The sequence below is a fragment of the Sus scrofa genome, chromosome 13 (genome assembly GCF_000003025.6).
Source record: "Sus scrofa isolate TJ Tabasco breed Duroc chromosome 13, Sscrofa11.1, whole genome shotgun sequence".
NCBI lineage: Eukaryota > Metazoa > Chordata > Mammalia > Artiodactyla > Suidae > Sus > Sus scrofa.
This window is the reverse complement of record NC_010455.5, coordinates 89279136-89294298: the sequence shown is the minus strand read 5'-3', so window position 1 is coordinate 89294298 and position 15163 is coordinate 89279136. Positions and strand designations below refer to the sequence as shown.

The 15163-nt window shown below is 36.1% G+C and overlaps 1 protein-coding gene across 4 annotated transcripts in view; it reads left to right on the top strand.

Moving 5' to 3' along the window:
* Positions 1-15163, top strand: part of HLTF (helicase like transcription factor) — a 71822-nt gene that overhangs the window by 38722 nt on the left and 17937 nt on the right. For 3 of the 4 annotated variants that reach the window (XM_003358605.5, XM_013992040.2, XM_013991989.2), the window contains exons 15-20: positions 5651-5794; positions 6912-7050; positions 7843-7978; positions 9694-9873; positions 13585-13709; positions 14419-14597. In XM_003358605.5, coding sequence (XP_003358653.2) covers positions 5651-5794; positions 6912-7050; positions 7843-7978; positions 9694-9873; positions 13585-13709; positions 14419-14597 — 903 coding nt within the window. The remainder of the gene's footprint in view (positions 1-5650; positions 5795-6911; positions 7051-7842; positions 7979-9693; positions 9874-13584; positions 13710-14418; positions 14598-15163) is intronic. The other variant, XM_013992063.2, reaches the window with a different exon arrangement.

Here is a 15163-nt window from a genome sequence, read left to right as displayed (position 1 = left end):
ACCTCATGGTTCCTAGTCGGATTCGTTAACCACTGCGCCACGACAGGAACTCCTTTTTTTTTTTTTTTTTTTTTGATTTTATTTTTTGTTCTTATTTTCTTTAAGATTTTTTTGAGGTATGATTTTAAGATATTTTTAATATTCCTTTTTTGATATTTCATTGATAGTATACAGAAATGCAGTCGATTTCTGAATATTAATCTTGTATCCTGCTATGTTTCTGAATTTGTTGATCAGATTGAGTAGTTTTTGTCTGGAGATTTTAGGGTTTTCTATGTATAGTATCATGTCATCTGCATAAAGTGACAATTTTACCTCTTTCAGTTTGGATACACTTTATTTCTTTTGTTTGTCTGATTGCTGTGGCTAGGACTTCCAACACTTAACTACATTGCATAAAAGTGGTGAGAGTGGGTATCCTTGTCTTGTTCCAGATTTTAGTGGGAAGGGTTTTAGCTTTTCTTTGTTGAGTATTATATTGGCTGTGGGTTTTTCATAAATGGCTTTATTATGTTAAGGTATGTTGGATTTTGTCAAATGCTTTTTCTGCATCTGTTGAGGTGATCATATGAGTTTTGAACTTTGAATATATCTTACCACTCTGTTCTGGCCTGTAAAGTTTCTGTAGAGAAATCAGCTGGTAACCTTATAGGGGTTCCCTTATAATTAACTTTGTTTTTTCTCATGCTGCCTTTGAATCCACATCCTGCTGTAGGTCTCTTTGGGTTCAACTTGTTGGGGGCCCTCTGTGCTTCTTGCATCTTGATATCTGTTTCCTTTAGATTTATAAAGTTTTCAGCCATAATTTCTTCAAGTATATTTTCAATTCCCTTTTCTTTTTCTCTTCCTTCTGAAATCTCTGTTATGTGTAGATTGGTCTGCTTTATATTACCCCATATTCTTTTTTTTTAATTTGGTTTTCTGAGTGCTGTCCTGATTGAATTGTTTCCATTATTCTGTCTTCCAGGTCACTTATTCATTCCTCTGCATTATTCATACTGCACTTCAATACCTTTACCTCAACCTGTGTCTCTGCAAGTGAATTTTCTAATTTTTCTTGGCTCTTCATGGTTTCTAGTTACTTTCTAAAGTAATCTACATTACTATTGATATCTGTTCTTAATTTCTTCAGTATTTTCTCTTTTTTGCCCTTTTTTTTTTATTTTTAGGGCCACCTCTGCAGCATATGGAAGTTCCTAGGCTAGGAGTCAAATCAGAGCTGCAGCTGTCAGCCCATGCCACAGCCAGAGCAATGCCAGATTCAAAATGCATCTGCAGCATATGCTGCTGCTTGAGGCAACACTGGATCTTTAACCTACTGAATAAGACCAGGGAACAAACCCCCATCCTCATGCGTACTAGTTGGGTTCTTAACCCACTAAGCCACAATAGGGACTCCTTCTTTAGTGTTTTTATTTCCTCCTTTTTGAATTTGGTGTCTGTTAGACTGAAGAGGGTCTGTTACATTGTTTTCTCTTTGTGGGGAATTCTGTCCTTTTTACCTGGATATGGTTCCTATGCTTCTTCATTATGCTTACATTTTTCTTATTCTTTGAGTTTAGGGAAAACAATTACCTGCTGTAGTCTTGGAGGACTATTTATATACGGGAGTTTGTGAGGGCTTACTTTTTTTTTTTGGTGTGAGGCCTACTTTTACTTTGGATGCTTGCTGTTTCTTTCCTCAACGTGTGCTGGCTGTTATCTCCTTAATAAAATGGTGTGGGCATGCTTCCAGGGAGATGGGGGCAATGGGCAGGGCCTGTAGCCACTGCCTGGTTACTAGGCCCTGGGCAGTGGCAGTTACCCTCAAGGAGGTGGAGGTGGTGCCCAGAGCCTTTGGTGGGGCACATGTGTGTGCTCCTATGGGAGTGAGGGCAACAGGTAGCACTCAGTTGCAGGGCCTTCCTCACTGGGGACCCCTGAGGTGACTGGGGTTGCAGGCAGTGCCTGTTCATGGCACCTTTAGTATTGGAAAGTTCTGAGATGGCTGCAGTGGTTTGCACCCACCCACATCACCCTCATAAGAGGTGCCCTTCTGCTTGAGAGCCTGCACATGCACAGAGAAAAATGTTCCTATGGTGGTCCTGTCTCTTTTCTCTTTTCTTCCCAAACAAAGGTTCCTTGCTTCTCCTGCAGGCCTAGGCCTGCTCCCATACTCTCTTGGCTCAGGCACTCTGCTCCCCAGCCATTGGCGCACTGCTCCCTAGCCCCTCAGGCTCTTTCCACACAGCCAACCCTAGTCCTCTCCCAGAACTGACTTCCAGAGTCCGAGTCTCAGCACCCAGCCCCCAGCAGAGTGTCTTAGACTCTGGTGTCCTTGGCCGTGGTATTGATGATCTGTGTAGTTCTCTTAAGTATGGCTGGTTTTCTCTGAGGCTTTGAGGTTCCCCTTCTGTCCTGGATGATCTCCCAGTCAGGTGTCCTCACAAGATGCAGATTCCTTTCTTCTTTCATATCTCCCTCTCAGGAGTGCTGGTCCTGCCCTGATTCTTTTTTCTCTTTCTCTCTCTCTGTTTTTTTCCTTTTGTTCTACCAAGTTATGTGGAGGGTTTCTTGCCTTTTTGGAAATCTGAAGTCTTCTGCCAGGTTCAGTAGATATTCTATGTGGCCTATACCACAGCCACACTGGATTCAGGCCACATCTGTGACCTATGCAGATCCCTACACAGATCCTTAACCCCCTTAGGCCAGGGATCTCACCTCCATCCTCAGAGACACTATGTCAGGTTCTTAACCTGGTGAGCCACAATAGGAACTACAATGTGTATTTTTAAAATATGTAATCAGTATTTCATTATAATTTTATATTTGGATAACAACAAAGTTTAGTAATATATAAATTTCAGAAAGCAAAGCAAAATCGTACCTACTGAAGTTATAGAAAAACTGATTTTTAAGGGAATGAGTGATATTCGAACATGTAGATGTAAGAATTAGAATGTTGCAGTCAACAAGCTGCCCTCTTCCATGCCCCAAAGTAACATAACCTGGTACCCTAATAAGCAGGCCAGAACTATCTTATCTCCCCTTCTTTGTCCTCAAACATGGGAAATAATCCCGATAAAGGAGTAAATTCCACTTCCACCACATAATTTTTCTGGATATTTAGACTGATTATTTATACTCCCAATGGAAAGTGAAATAACACCTATTTCATTGACACAAACAGACACATACACAAAACCTAGCATAGTGATTAGAAATTATAGTTCTCTTTCTCCAGAAGATTTAATTTTCTCCTGTATCAAGCCTAATCTTTCCACAAATACACTGTTTACATTTCAAGGCAACCTGTTGATTAATTTATCTCACATTGTTTTCTTTCTCCTTTCTTTTCCCACGAGAATTCTTGATAAAATTCTCTGCATTTTCACCTATACTCTTTCATGTTTTATCCTCTCTTTTCTGAATTTTTGCCTTTACTGTTTTAGATTTTACTCTCTCTCTAGCCCACAGTAAATCCAGTTTTTGCTCCCACCCTCCATGGAAACTCTCTTTGTGAAGGCCTTCCATGACTTCATTGTTGCCATGTCCAGTGTGTTCCTTTTTTCTTTTCCTCTGCCCTGACTTTGTTTCCTTTTAATCACGTCTTATTTTGTAAATCGTCTTTAATCTTTTTGGTGAAGAGGGGGAATGAACATAAATTCCATATTAAAAAAAATCAATCTTACATTCATTCTTCAAACTTTGGTGTTCTTTGATCCCTTGGCCAAGATTTTTTTTTGCTATCCCAACTTTCTGACCATTGTTTTTCTTTGTTTTTTTTCCACGCTTCCTAGAATCTGTCCTTTTTTCCCTTAAAGCATTTTTTTTTTTTTTTAGTATTATAAAAATTTGTAGTGAGATGTCCATTTAGGCATCTAGAAGTTCACCACATTTGTTTTATTTTTTTTTTTCTTTGCTGGAATTTTTTTTTTCTTTCATTTTTGGCCACCCTGTGACTTATGGAATTCCTGAGCCAGGGATCAGAGCTGAGCCACAATTGCAATCTATGCCATAGCTGCAACAATGCCAGATCCCCAATCCATTGGGTTAGGCAGGGGATCAAACCTGTGTCTCAGTGCTCCAGAGATGTTGCCAATCCCTTTACAGCACAGTGGGAACTCCTGAAATATTTTAAGTCATATCTCAGACATGTCTTACCTCCCAATAGATGATAAACATGCTCTTTAAATTTTGCTGTTCTGTATTTTCTTCCCCTACCCCCTTTTCTCACTGTATTTGTTCTCCTTAGAAAATCTTACTCATTTTTATAGCTTCATATATTGTCTACTGGTAACTTTCTCAAGTCCATATTTACACTTGCATTACAGGCCAGTATTTAAATTTTTGTAGTATATTTCTCTAGTCAGATATTCTCTAGTGACCAAAAATTGTAAATGTCTAAAATAATAATATTTATTATTTCTTTCACATCTTTATGCCTGCTTTCTCCTTCTTTTAAAACCTTCCCTATATCTTTATCACATACTTCCTCTAGACAGTTATTTTAAGTATCAGAGGCTTCTCTTGTCTTCTCCCTTCTTATCGCATCCTATATTTAATTAGTCCTCAAGTCCCATTAGCCCCTTTCTTTCATACCAGTTCTTTCCAGTCTATTCTTACCTCTGCCATTCTAGTTTAGGTCTTCATCTTTCACTTAATATTTTCACAGCTGTGTGTTCCTAGAATGTTCTGCCTCCAATTTAATCATGATATTTATTTCTGCTCAGAATCTCCCAGATCTGTTGTTTTCAAGTTTTTTAAACTGATTTTGTTCTTAAGGAGGGCAGGTACCAGGTCTTATTTTTCTTTTTAGCTGTACCACCTTTCTGGTTGATACCTGGGAAGTAGTAGGCCTGTTATAAATAAATGAAAGTAGATAAGATTCAAGTGTTTGAGTCTCTGCCTACATTTATGAAAATATTGCTTATTGTTTTTTACTGTTTAATTTTGATATTATTAAGTCACTAACTGGAAGCATTAGAGATTCTTTTTGTTAAAATACTAAATTTAAAAAAAATGATTACTCTTTTTTTTAGTTTTGGTTGCTTTTTCCTTCTGAAAATGAAGCAGCTGGAGTTCCCTAGTAGCTTATTGGTTAAGTTTGATGTCATCACTGCTGTGACTTGGGTTTGATCCCTAGCCCAGAACTTCCACATGCATTGGTTGTGGCCCCCTAAAAAAATCCACAGTAAAAATGAAGCAGTAGGGCCAGGCAAAATTTATATAATGTATACATATATATATTTCCCTGCCAAAATAATAATTACCACTGTTATTATATGGTTATTTTAGTTTGGATTATATGAAACTGATTTTTATGCAATTTTAGTAGTTTAATTTGTGACAGTAGTTTTTTTTTTTTTTTTTTTTTTTTTTTTTTTTTTTTTTTTTAATGGCTGTACCCACAGTGTATGGAAATTCCAGGGCCAGGGGCTGAATCTGAGCCATAGCTGCAACCTACACCACAACTGTGGCAACACCTGATCCTTTAACCCACTGTGCAGGGCTGGGGGTTGAACCCACACCTCTGCAGTGTCCCGAGCCACTGCAGTCAGATTCTTAACCCACTGTACCACAGCAGAAACTCCAAAACAGTACATTTTATACACATATTAAACTTGACATTAATTTACTTATTATTAAAATATTTCTAATTTTCTTTTAGGACCAGTTTGGACAACATATAAAATCAGATGTGCACTTGAATTTTTATGTTTACTATGGTCCTGATCGTGTTAGAGACCCAGCCTTGCTTTCAAAACAGGATATTGTTTTGACTACATACAATATTTTAACTCATGACTATGGAGTAAGTATGTTGATACTCAAGGGTTTCAGAAGTTGAATTTAAGAAATTGCTTCAGGTTTCTAAAGTGTTCTAAAATTCAGACTTTGTACTTTTCCCTTTTTTCTTTTTAAATATTTAATATATTAGAAATAAATAGGAAATTGGGGAGTTCCCATTGTGGCTAAGCAGAAATGTATCTGACTGGTATCCATGAGAATGCAGGTTTGATCCCTGGCCTTGCTTAGTGGGTTAAAGATCTGGTGTTGCTGTGAGCTGTGGTATAGGTTGCAGACATGGCTTGGATCCTGTGTGGCTGTGGTGTAGGCCGGCAGCTGCAGCTCCAATTTGACCCCTAGGCCAGGAAATTCCATATGCTGCCAGTGTGGCCCTAAAAAGCAGGTGGGGGAAAAGGAATTTTTTGAAATATTTTGCAAAAAAATGTTGGACTTCCTTTAGATAAGAATTTAGGAATATTTTCCATTTATAACACTTAAATTTTAAAATTTGAATTGTAATTAAGTGTATATAGCAATGTATAAATGAATTCTTATTTTTTCTTATATTTTGGAATATTATTTTCTATCACAATGATTTGATAATTGATTATCTCAGTTTAAAAATAAGCTGTTTTGTATCTGAAAACTTGGGAGTTTCTTGATTTATTTAGAATCTTAATTGTTGTTTGCCTGTAATTCCAGTTGTTAAAATATTTTCTAAGATACTTTATTGTAAAAATTTTAGTTTTCAAGTAAAAACAATAAATTTTATACAGAAGAAAGTGATTATGTTATATTCAAATATCATCATATGTTTGAATCTGAGGCGAATAGTTCAGTGTATTGAACTAGGTCTCAGTAGAGGGCTAGGCAACCTGGGTTTGAATGCTAGCTCTGCACTTCCTAGCTGTGGTACTTTGAGCAACATACTTCACACCTTGGTGCTTGGGTTTTCTCATTGTAATAATACTTCATAAGTTTGTGAACATTCAATAATTTAATGTATGTTTTGCTTAAAGCAGTATGTACCATATAGTAAGTGTTGATATTAAAGAATAATAACTCAAATATTACTTATCAGGTTATATAAAGTACTATTTTACTTTCCTGTGTTTTTAATTCATATGAAACATTTATTTTAGACTAAAGGTGATAGTCCATTACATAGCATAAGGTGGCTAAGAGTGATCCTGGATGAAGGACATGCCATACGAAATCCAAATGCTCAGCAGACAAAAGCTGTACTTGATTTAGAAGCAGAAAGAAGATGGGTATTGACAGGTAATGATAGCATATATTTTAAAAAATTAATCCCCATAATATGTATCATTAAGTAAGTTATAAGGTATCTTTGTATACTTCAAGTGGATATAAAATCTTTCCCAAATTAGTCATCTAAATCATTTAATAAAATATTTTGATTTTTTTCCATAACTGTCCATGATATGGCAACATTTGAATTATAGTTCATTTATGGAATAGTCAACAGACTTTTTTTGAACTTTAAAAACTCTAGACACTTCAGTCCTCCAGTGAGAATCTTGATTTCTCTAATTCTCATCTTGGAACCTATATGCTACTCGTGAACCTTTACTGGAAGATGGGGAAGAGAATATAAACTAAGATTCAGCGTTCTCTTGTGGTGCAGAGGGTTAGGATCTGGTGTTGTCAATGCAGTAGCTCGGGTTGCTTGCTGTGGCTTGGGTTCAGTTCCTGGCCCAGGAACTTCCACATGCCACAGGTGTAGCCAAAAGCAAAACAAAACTTAGATTGTTTCCTTCTTACTAATGCTGCTGATTTAAAAATCAAGTAAGCAAATGTTCTTGATAAGGGGAAAGCTGAGTTTATGGAGTCTGTAGTCTTTTTGCTGGTATGGCAAGTGAGAGCTAAAACCCAAGAGCCAGATTATATTTTGAAATTGTGTATATGTGTAACAGAGAATTACAGTCACAACTTAGTAGTGTGCTTAGAATGAAATGCCCATTTTCAACTGTTGTCTCCATTGGTTGGCCAGATGGATATTCTGATTATGTACTCTGGCTGCAGAATTGTAATAGATTCTCTTCTTTTTAGGCACTCCAATCCAGAATTCTTTAAAAGACTTGTGGTCTCTCCTTTCCTTTTTAAAACTTAAACCATTTATTGATAGAGAATGGTGGCATAGAACAATACAGCGTCCTGTGACAATGGGAGATGAAGGAGGACTTAGGTAAGTAATTTCATGACAATTGATTAATATTAGCCCCAAATAATTGTTTTCGTTTGTTTGGATTTTTTTTTTTTTTTTTTTTTTGCTTTTTAGGGCTCCATTCGCAGCATAGGGAGGTCCCCAGGCTAGGGGTCAAATTGGAGCTGTAGCTGCTGGCCTGCAGCACAGCCACAGCAACGCAGAATCCAAGCCGAGTGTGCAACCTACACCACAGCAAATGGCAACCCTGGATCCTTAAGCCACTGAGCGAGGCCAGGGATCGAATCTGCATTCTCATGGTTACTAGTCAGTTTCTACTGCGCCATAATGAGAACTCCCAATATTAGCCACAAATAATTGTTAGCAGCTTGAACCAGTTGCCGCTTGTGTTACCATTTTAACCTGACTGTTGGTTTTCTTCTCCAAAAAGTGTTTACGGGTTAATGCTTTTGACTGTCAAAAATCTAATGATTCTTGCTTGGGGGGAATAAAAATTTCTAACCACAAAAAGGTTAACTCTCCTTTACCCTGATTTTAGTCAAAACTGAAGGAAAAGCAGAGCTTTAGGTCTTTGTCTTTTGGTTTTACTCTCAAAACTACCAGTGGCAGGAAAAACATATGCTCATAGAATCCAATATGCATTAAATTTTCATAACTTATATAGTTTTAGATAGTGACAATTGAATAATATGATAATACAGTGGCATCAACAAAAGCTTTATAAGAGAAAGTTGTTTCTGGTGGAGATAGATAAAAGTTGAGAACGTAAATAAAAGTCAACTTGGTGATAGCCATTTTGCAAGGTACTAAGCTAATGTAGTTCAGATTTTTTTGCCTAGAGCAGTGGTTTTCAAACAAAGGGTTTAGGATTTATTAGTGGGTTGTGAAATTATAAAGATGACAGCTAGCATTATAGCTGTTCATTAAAGAAAATGAAACAGTAGAAGATTGAAAAAACAGCAGAGTGTATCACACATAGTATTATTTTGTGAAATGTTTGTTTCTGTTATATGTGCATGTGTTTGTATACATGGTTGTTGGATAGAGTAAAAGGTTTTTCTTACTGTAGGGTTATAGTGGAAAAGTTTAAATTCTAATCTAAGAAATTGTATTTATACTTCATCATTAGGAAGAATCTTTTCTAAAAGAGTTGGTATCCTTTTTTTCTGCTATTGAGAAAAGGGAATGTAAAGGCTGTAGAACCCAGAAGACATTTCTCTGTCTTCTGAATTGTCATATCATGTTTTTATTTATTTTTTTGGCACTCATTATTTTATAAAAATTACTTAACTTATGTACTTTGATTTTTATATTATTGGAGAGACTTTTCAAAGGTAAGATCTTACTCATATTTATGTTTTCATGGTATTAAGTATAATGCCTTACATTTAATAGATGCTTATTAAGAATTTCAGTGTCAGACACTGGGTGTTGTAGCTTGACAAAATTGAGAGGTAAAAAGGTGAGTAATTAGAAAAAGAGCTTAAAAATAAGAAAAGGATAAAAGATTAAACTTTGACAGATACTGGATTGAGGGAAAATTTAAATGCATTTTGTTGCTGTACTTTTATCTTTGTAGTATATGTCTATCCATTACAAGATTGGACAAAACACCATATAAGGGATTTTTTTGAAAGGTGTTAAAACAGTAATAGATTAAAATATTCTTTTTTTGTTCTAGTTAAATCAGTTCATATAGAAATAAGTTATATAATTATTTGTTTTATTTTGACTAGGCGTTTACAGTCCCTAATTAAAAATATTACACTTAGAAGAACAAAGACAAGCAAAATTAAAGGAAAACCTGTTTTGGAGCTACCAGAACGTAAAGTATTTATTCAGCATATTACACTTTCTGATGAAGAGAGAAAGATTTATCAATCTGTGAAGAATGATGGCAGAGCTACTATTGGAAGGTATGGAGAAAGAAAATCATTTTAGAAATTAATTTTTATTTTCTTTATTAACATTTAATTAGATAGCATTTTTTAGATATGTTAGAAATGAAGTTTTAAGTACATTGAAGTTTTTTTTCATTATTTAAACTGCTTTTTATGAATTAACAGTTGAAGTGAGTGAAACAATATTATAATTCACCAGGTAAGTAATTAAGTTAGGAAATAGTTAAAATTTTATATGAAACGGCAAGTTTTGAATTGCTAGTCATAGACTTTGCTAGGGGTTGAATTGGAGCTGCAGCTGTGACCTAAGCTGTAGCTCGCAGCAGTGCTGCATCCTTCAACCCACTGAGTGAGGCCAGGGATCATGGATATTAGTTGGATTCTTAACCCACTGAGCCACAACGGGAACTCCTGTTTGTGTCATGGGAGAAGATTAAAAACATTGAGAGAAGTATATATAGATAAAATCTTTTAAGAACCAAAACTTGGGGGAACATCTACATTTAGGACATAGGAAAAATAAAGAGGAGCCATTGGAAGAGATTCTGTTAAGTTGAGAAGTATGAAGAGAGTAGAGAAAACTATATAGAATTCCAGTAAAGACAGTAAGAAAGAGTGGTCAGTAGTGTCACATAGTGACATACTTAGTAAAGACTATTTAATTCGGTGATTCAAAAGCTCCTGGTTTAAACTTCCAAAATAGTTTCACCAGAATAATGAGATATGTAGCCAAATTGTAGGATCAAGGGGATTGCAAAGAAGTAGCAGCAGTATGGGTAAGACCATTTCTCATGAAGTTTGTCTTTAAAAGGAAGAAAAAGGTGAGACTGGTAGATAAGGATCAATAGTAGTGATGAAGGGCATGAGAAATGCCTGGATTCTGTTATATTTTGAAGGTAGAACCAGCAGAACTTGGTTGTTGCTATAGTTTGAGATGTGAGAGAAAGGAGTGAAAGATAATTTCAAGGTTTTTCACATGAGTGACTAGAAAGGTAGAATTGCCATTTGCAGAATTAGGACTATGGGAAAAGCAGAGTTTTTTCCAGAGAAGATGAGAAATTCAGCTTTGGACTCATTGTGTGATGCCTGTGCAATTTCCAAGTGGAGATGTCACAGTCAGATGGATGTGAGATAGAGTTCATGGGAATGTTCTTGGTTTAATGTAAAATTGAAAGGCACCCGTGTGTAAATGGTAACTAAATCCAGGAGACTGGATAAGATCACTAAGAGAGTGAGCAAAGTTAGAGAAGGATTTTAGCAAGACAGGAGTAGCTGATGAGGTAAGAGGAGGCTTCTATTTCAATATTTAGCACCCAAAAGAAATTTCTTAAACTGAAATGCTGCTTAGTAGTGTAGGAAATGATCATGACAGGGAATAATTAGACTGTTGGTAAGTGTTACTCTGTTTGAAAAGATTGAAAAAGAATAACTTTATTGAAACTGTTCTCAGAGGAAAAATTACTTTAAAAATAGTTTAATAAGTAATACATTTACTAAAACATTTATTGGGCACTTACTAGGTGTTGTGCATTCATCTAAGTGCTTTATGTATATTAATTTACAACAGTCCTTATTTAAGTCAATACAGGGATTACTTACATTTTACAGATGACAGATCTGAGGCACAGAGCAGTTAGGTACTGTGTAACACAGCTCCTGAATAACAGAGCTAGTATTTAAACTCAGGCAATTTGGTTCTAGAACTTGTAAGTATAATCTTTATGTTACTTATTCTTTTTTAAAATTACAGTTGATTTACAGTGTTGTGCTAATTTCTGCTGTACAGCAAAGTGACTCAGTTATACACATGTATACATTCTTTTTTAATATTATTTTCCATTATGACTTATCCCAGGAGATTGGCTATAGTTCCCTTTGCTGTAGGTTAGGACCTTATTGTTTATTTTCCTTGCATGCTTGAATACCGAGCAGCATTTGTTTATCATCATACTACCCTTACTATTAGCAGATAGATATTTACCATAGTCTAGGCACTATTCTAAATGCTTTGCATGTATTAACTTTTTTGATACCACAGTCCTGTGAGGTACATATTATGCCTCTGTTACAGCTAAGGAAGCTCAAGGTATTGGTTGAGAAACTTGCTCAGGATTTGACAGTTAAATTGGCAGAGCTAGGTTTTGAATTCAGTCTAGTTTTAGAGTCTGTGCTCTTAACCATATGCTGTATTTCTTCTATTGCATTAATACTTGAATATTAGATTGCCTCATATATAATTTTTGGATCACCCATTCTTCCTTCAGAACTTGTTTTTCTTCTACTGTATTTTATATTGAATATTCCTATAGAAGCTCTTATTTTATTCTTTTAAAGTCTAGTAATTTGGAGCTCCCACTGTGGCACAACAGGATTGACATTGTCTGGGACGCTGTTTCGATCTCTGGCCTGCCACAGTGGGTTAAGGATTTGGCATTGCTGCAGCTGTGGCTTAGTTGGCGGCTGTGGCCCTGGAGCTCCATATACTGCGGGGTGGCCAAAAGAAAAAAATAATAGTATTTAAGTCCAGCAATTTGACCAAGACTTCTGTTGATTTTTTTTCCCCTAAAACATGCAGTAAAATCTGTAGATGCCAGGCTTCTCTTCAAATACCTTTTTGGAAAGTTTTCTTAAAATACTGTTTTCTTTTCCATTATTTTATTTCTATTTATGTTGGATATTCTTTGTTTTCCATAGGTATCATTTTATTCTAATCCTTTACATCTTTAGTTTTGCTTTTCTCAATCTTTTTTCACATTCTTTCCTACATTTTTAATCAGTGACTAGTTCCCTTTATGTTAGTTTCCTGGGCTTTCTCTAATAGTTCACTTTACTCTTTCACACTTCTTAGTAGTACCAGCGCATCTTTGATTTCTATTTTGTTTTGCCATAGCTTTTCAAAATTTTGTCTCTGCTTTAAGCTATTGGATTTTTTAGGAGGAACTATTTTATTGAGTGGTGTTGAATCATGGCAGTATTCTTGGCCGTAATTTTTATTTATTTGCTCTAAGAAACATTTTTCTGGTGAGGTTTCTTTCTTTGCCATTTGTTCTCTCCTTTGCTTTTTGTTGATTGTTACTCAAATATGAATGTCTTGAGTTCTTGTGGGACTAGCTATTTCTAAGAGAGTCATATGAAGGGATAGGGGTCATAGCTATATCCCCAACCAGCAGGAAATATATCCCTATTTAATTATGACTTAGGGTTACAACATATGGGTTCTTTCAGGTTTTACTTGTGCTCATAAAACAGAGATCAGAAGCTTTAGGCTTCCTTACAGTATGGAACACTGTCCTCATAGTCTTTTCCATGTGTTTCCCTATTCCGCTTGCCTTCTTTCTTTCTTGATAAAAACTTGCCCAGGGACGTTCAAGCCATGAGCCATGCACCCTGATTTTGTTTCTGCATGTAAGAGATGGTGATTTTCTCCTCAGGGCATACTGTTTATTGAAAAATTGTGCTCTGGCAAGTCTGCTTGAGATCTCCAGTTGTATCTCTCAGCATCTTTCTGTTTGACTTTTACTGCAGTTGGCAAGCCATTTCTCATATACTTTGCTTTCCTGTTACAAATCTCTCCTGGTTTCATTAGAGTTTTTACTTTTCTGTTTTCCATTCTTGTTTTTGAAGTGATTTCCAAAGAAGAGACCAATGCCATTTTTATTCCACTGTTGTAGAATAGGAAATGTTACTGTTTAGAGGCTTCATAACATTTAACATTTTTACCTCTAGGTATTTTAATGAAGGGACGGTCCTTGCACATTATGCAGATGTCCTGGGTCTTTTGCTTAGACTGCGGCAGATTTGTTGTCATACTCACCTTCTTACAAATGCAGTGTCTTCCAGTGGTCCCTCAGGTAGGTAACTGTGATTGGCTTACATATCATATTTACTAGAGATATTATAAATCAAAATGAGAAATTTTTCATATGATGTAAATTTAGTTTGTCAAATGGACATTGTTTGTAGTATAGGACTCGACTAGGACTACACTCAAGAATATCTTAATGAAATGGAAATAAGGTCTTCCAAGATTTCCACTGGTAGTCTTAGATGATAGGTTCACATTGGATAAGCCTTTTATTCTATAGTAGTATCTGCACTTTGTGTTCTGATGATATGCTTCTGTAAGGTATGTTATGTAGAGCTTTGGAATTTTTATTTTTGTCTTCTTAGGGCCATACCCACAGCATATGGAGTTTCCCAGGCTAGGGGTTGAATGGGAGCCATAGCTGCTGGCCTACAGCACAGCCACAGCCACACTAGATCTGAGCCGCATCTCTGACCTGCACTGCAGCTTGCAGCAATGCCAGATCTTTAACCTACTGAGTGAGACCAGGGATTGAACTGGCATCTTCATGGATATTAGTTGGGTTCTTAACTCACTGACCAGAAACTCCTGTGACTTTTTCTTAAAATTTCAAATTTAAATCATGTTTTTTTCCTGCGGTTAAAAAAAAGACTACAGACCACCCAAGCAAAACTTTTCCCTATATAAGGAAGATGAACTTGTCTAATCATAGTACAAATCTTGCCCTGAGATTAAGTTTTCAGCCTTTTCTCTAGGAAATGATACACCTGAGGAACTACGAAAGAAGTTAATAAAGAAGATGAAGTTAATTCTGAGCTCAGGTTCTGATGAAGAATGTGCAATCTGCTTGGATTCTTTAACAGTTCCTGTCATAACACACTGTGCACACGTCTTTTGTAAACCCTGTATTTGCCAAGTCATTCAGAATGAGCAGGTTAGTTTAAGCTGAGTACAGATTCAATGTTTGATGGAGTGGTGTTCCAGTATTGAGTATAATGAAAACCCAAGTCCAGCAGAGTTTTGCACTTGTATTTAGTAGTGTACCTTTATAGTTAATTATATCAGTGTTTAAATAGATATATTTCTTTTTTATTTTATTTTTTTATTTTTTATTTTTTGCTTTTTAGGGCTGAAGCCTGCGGCATACAGAAGTTCCCTTGCTAGGGGTCGGATCAGAGCTACAGCTGCCGGCCACAGCAGTGTCAGATCTGAGCCACATCTGTGACCTATACCACAGCTCACAGCAACACTGGATCCTTTAACCCACCGAGCAAGTCTAGGGATCAAACCTGAATCCTCATGGATATTAGTGGGCTTGTTACCACTGAGCCACTACGGGAACTTCCAATAGATATATTTCTTAGAATTAAGCCCTTTTAACATAAAAAAGACATATTTTTGGAGGTACTTTTCATAGTCAGTATTCTAGTTCCACTAACTCTTTAGATCATCTCTGTCCAAGAAATAGATTGTTAAGTGAGACATAAAGATGATTTAAAA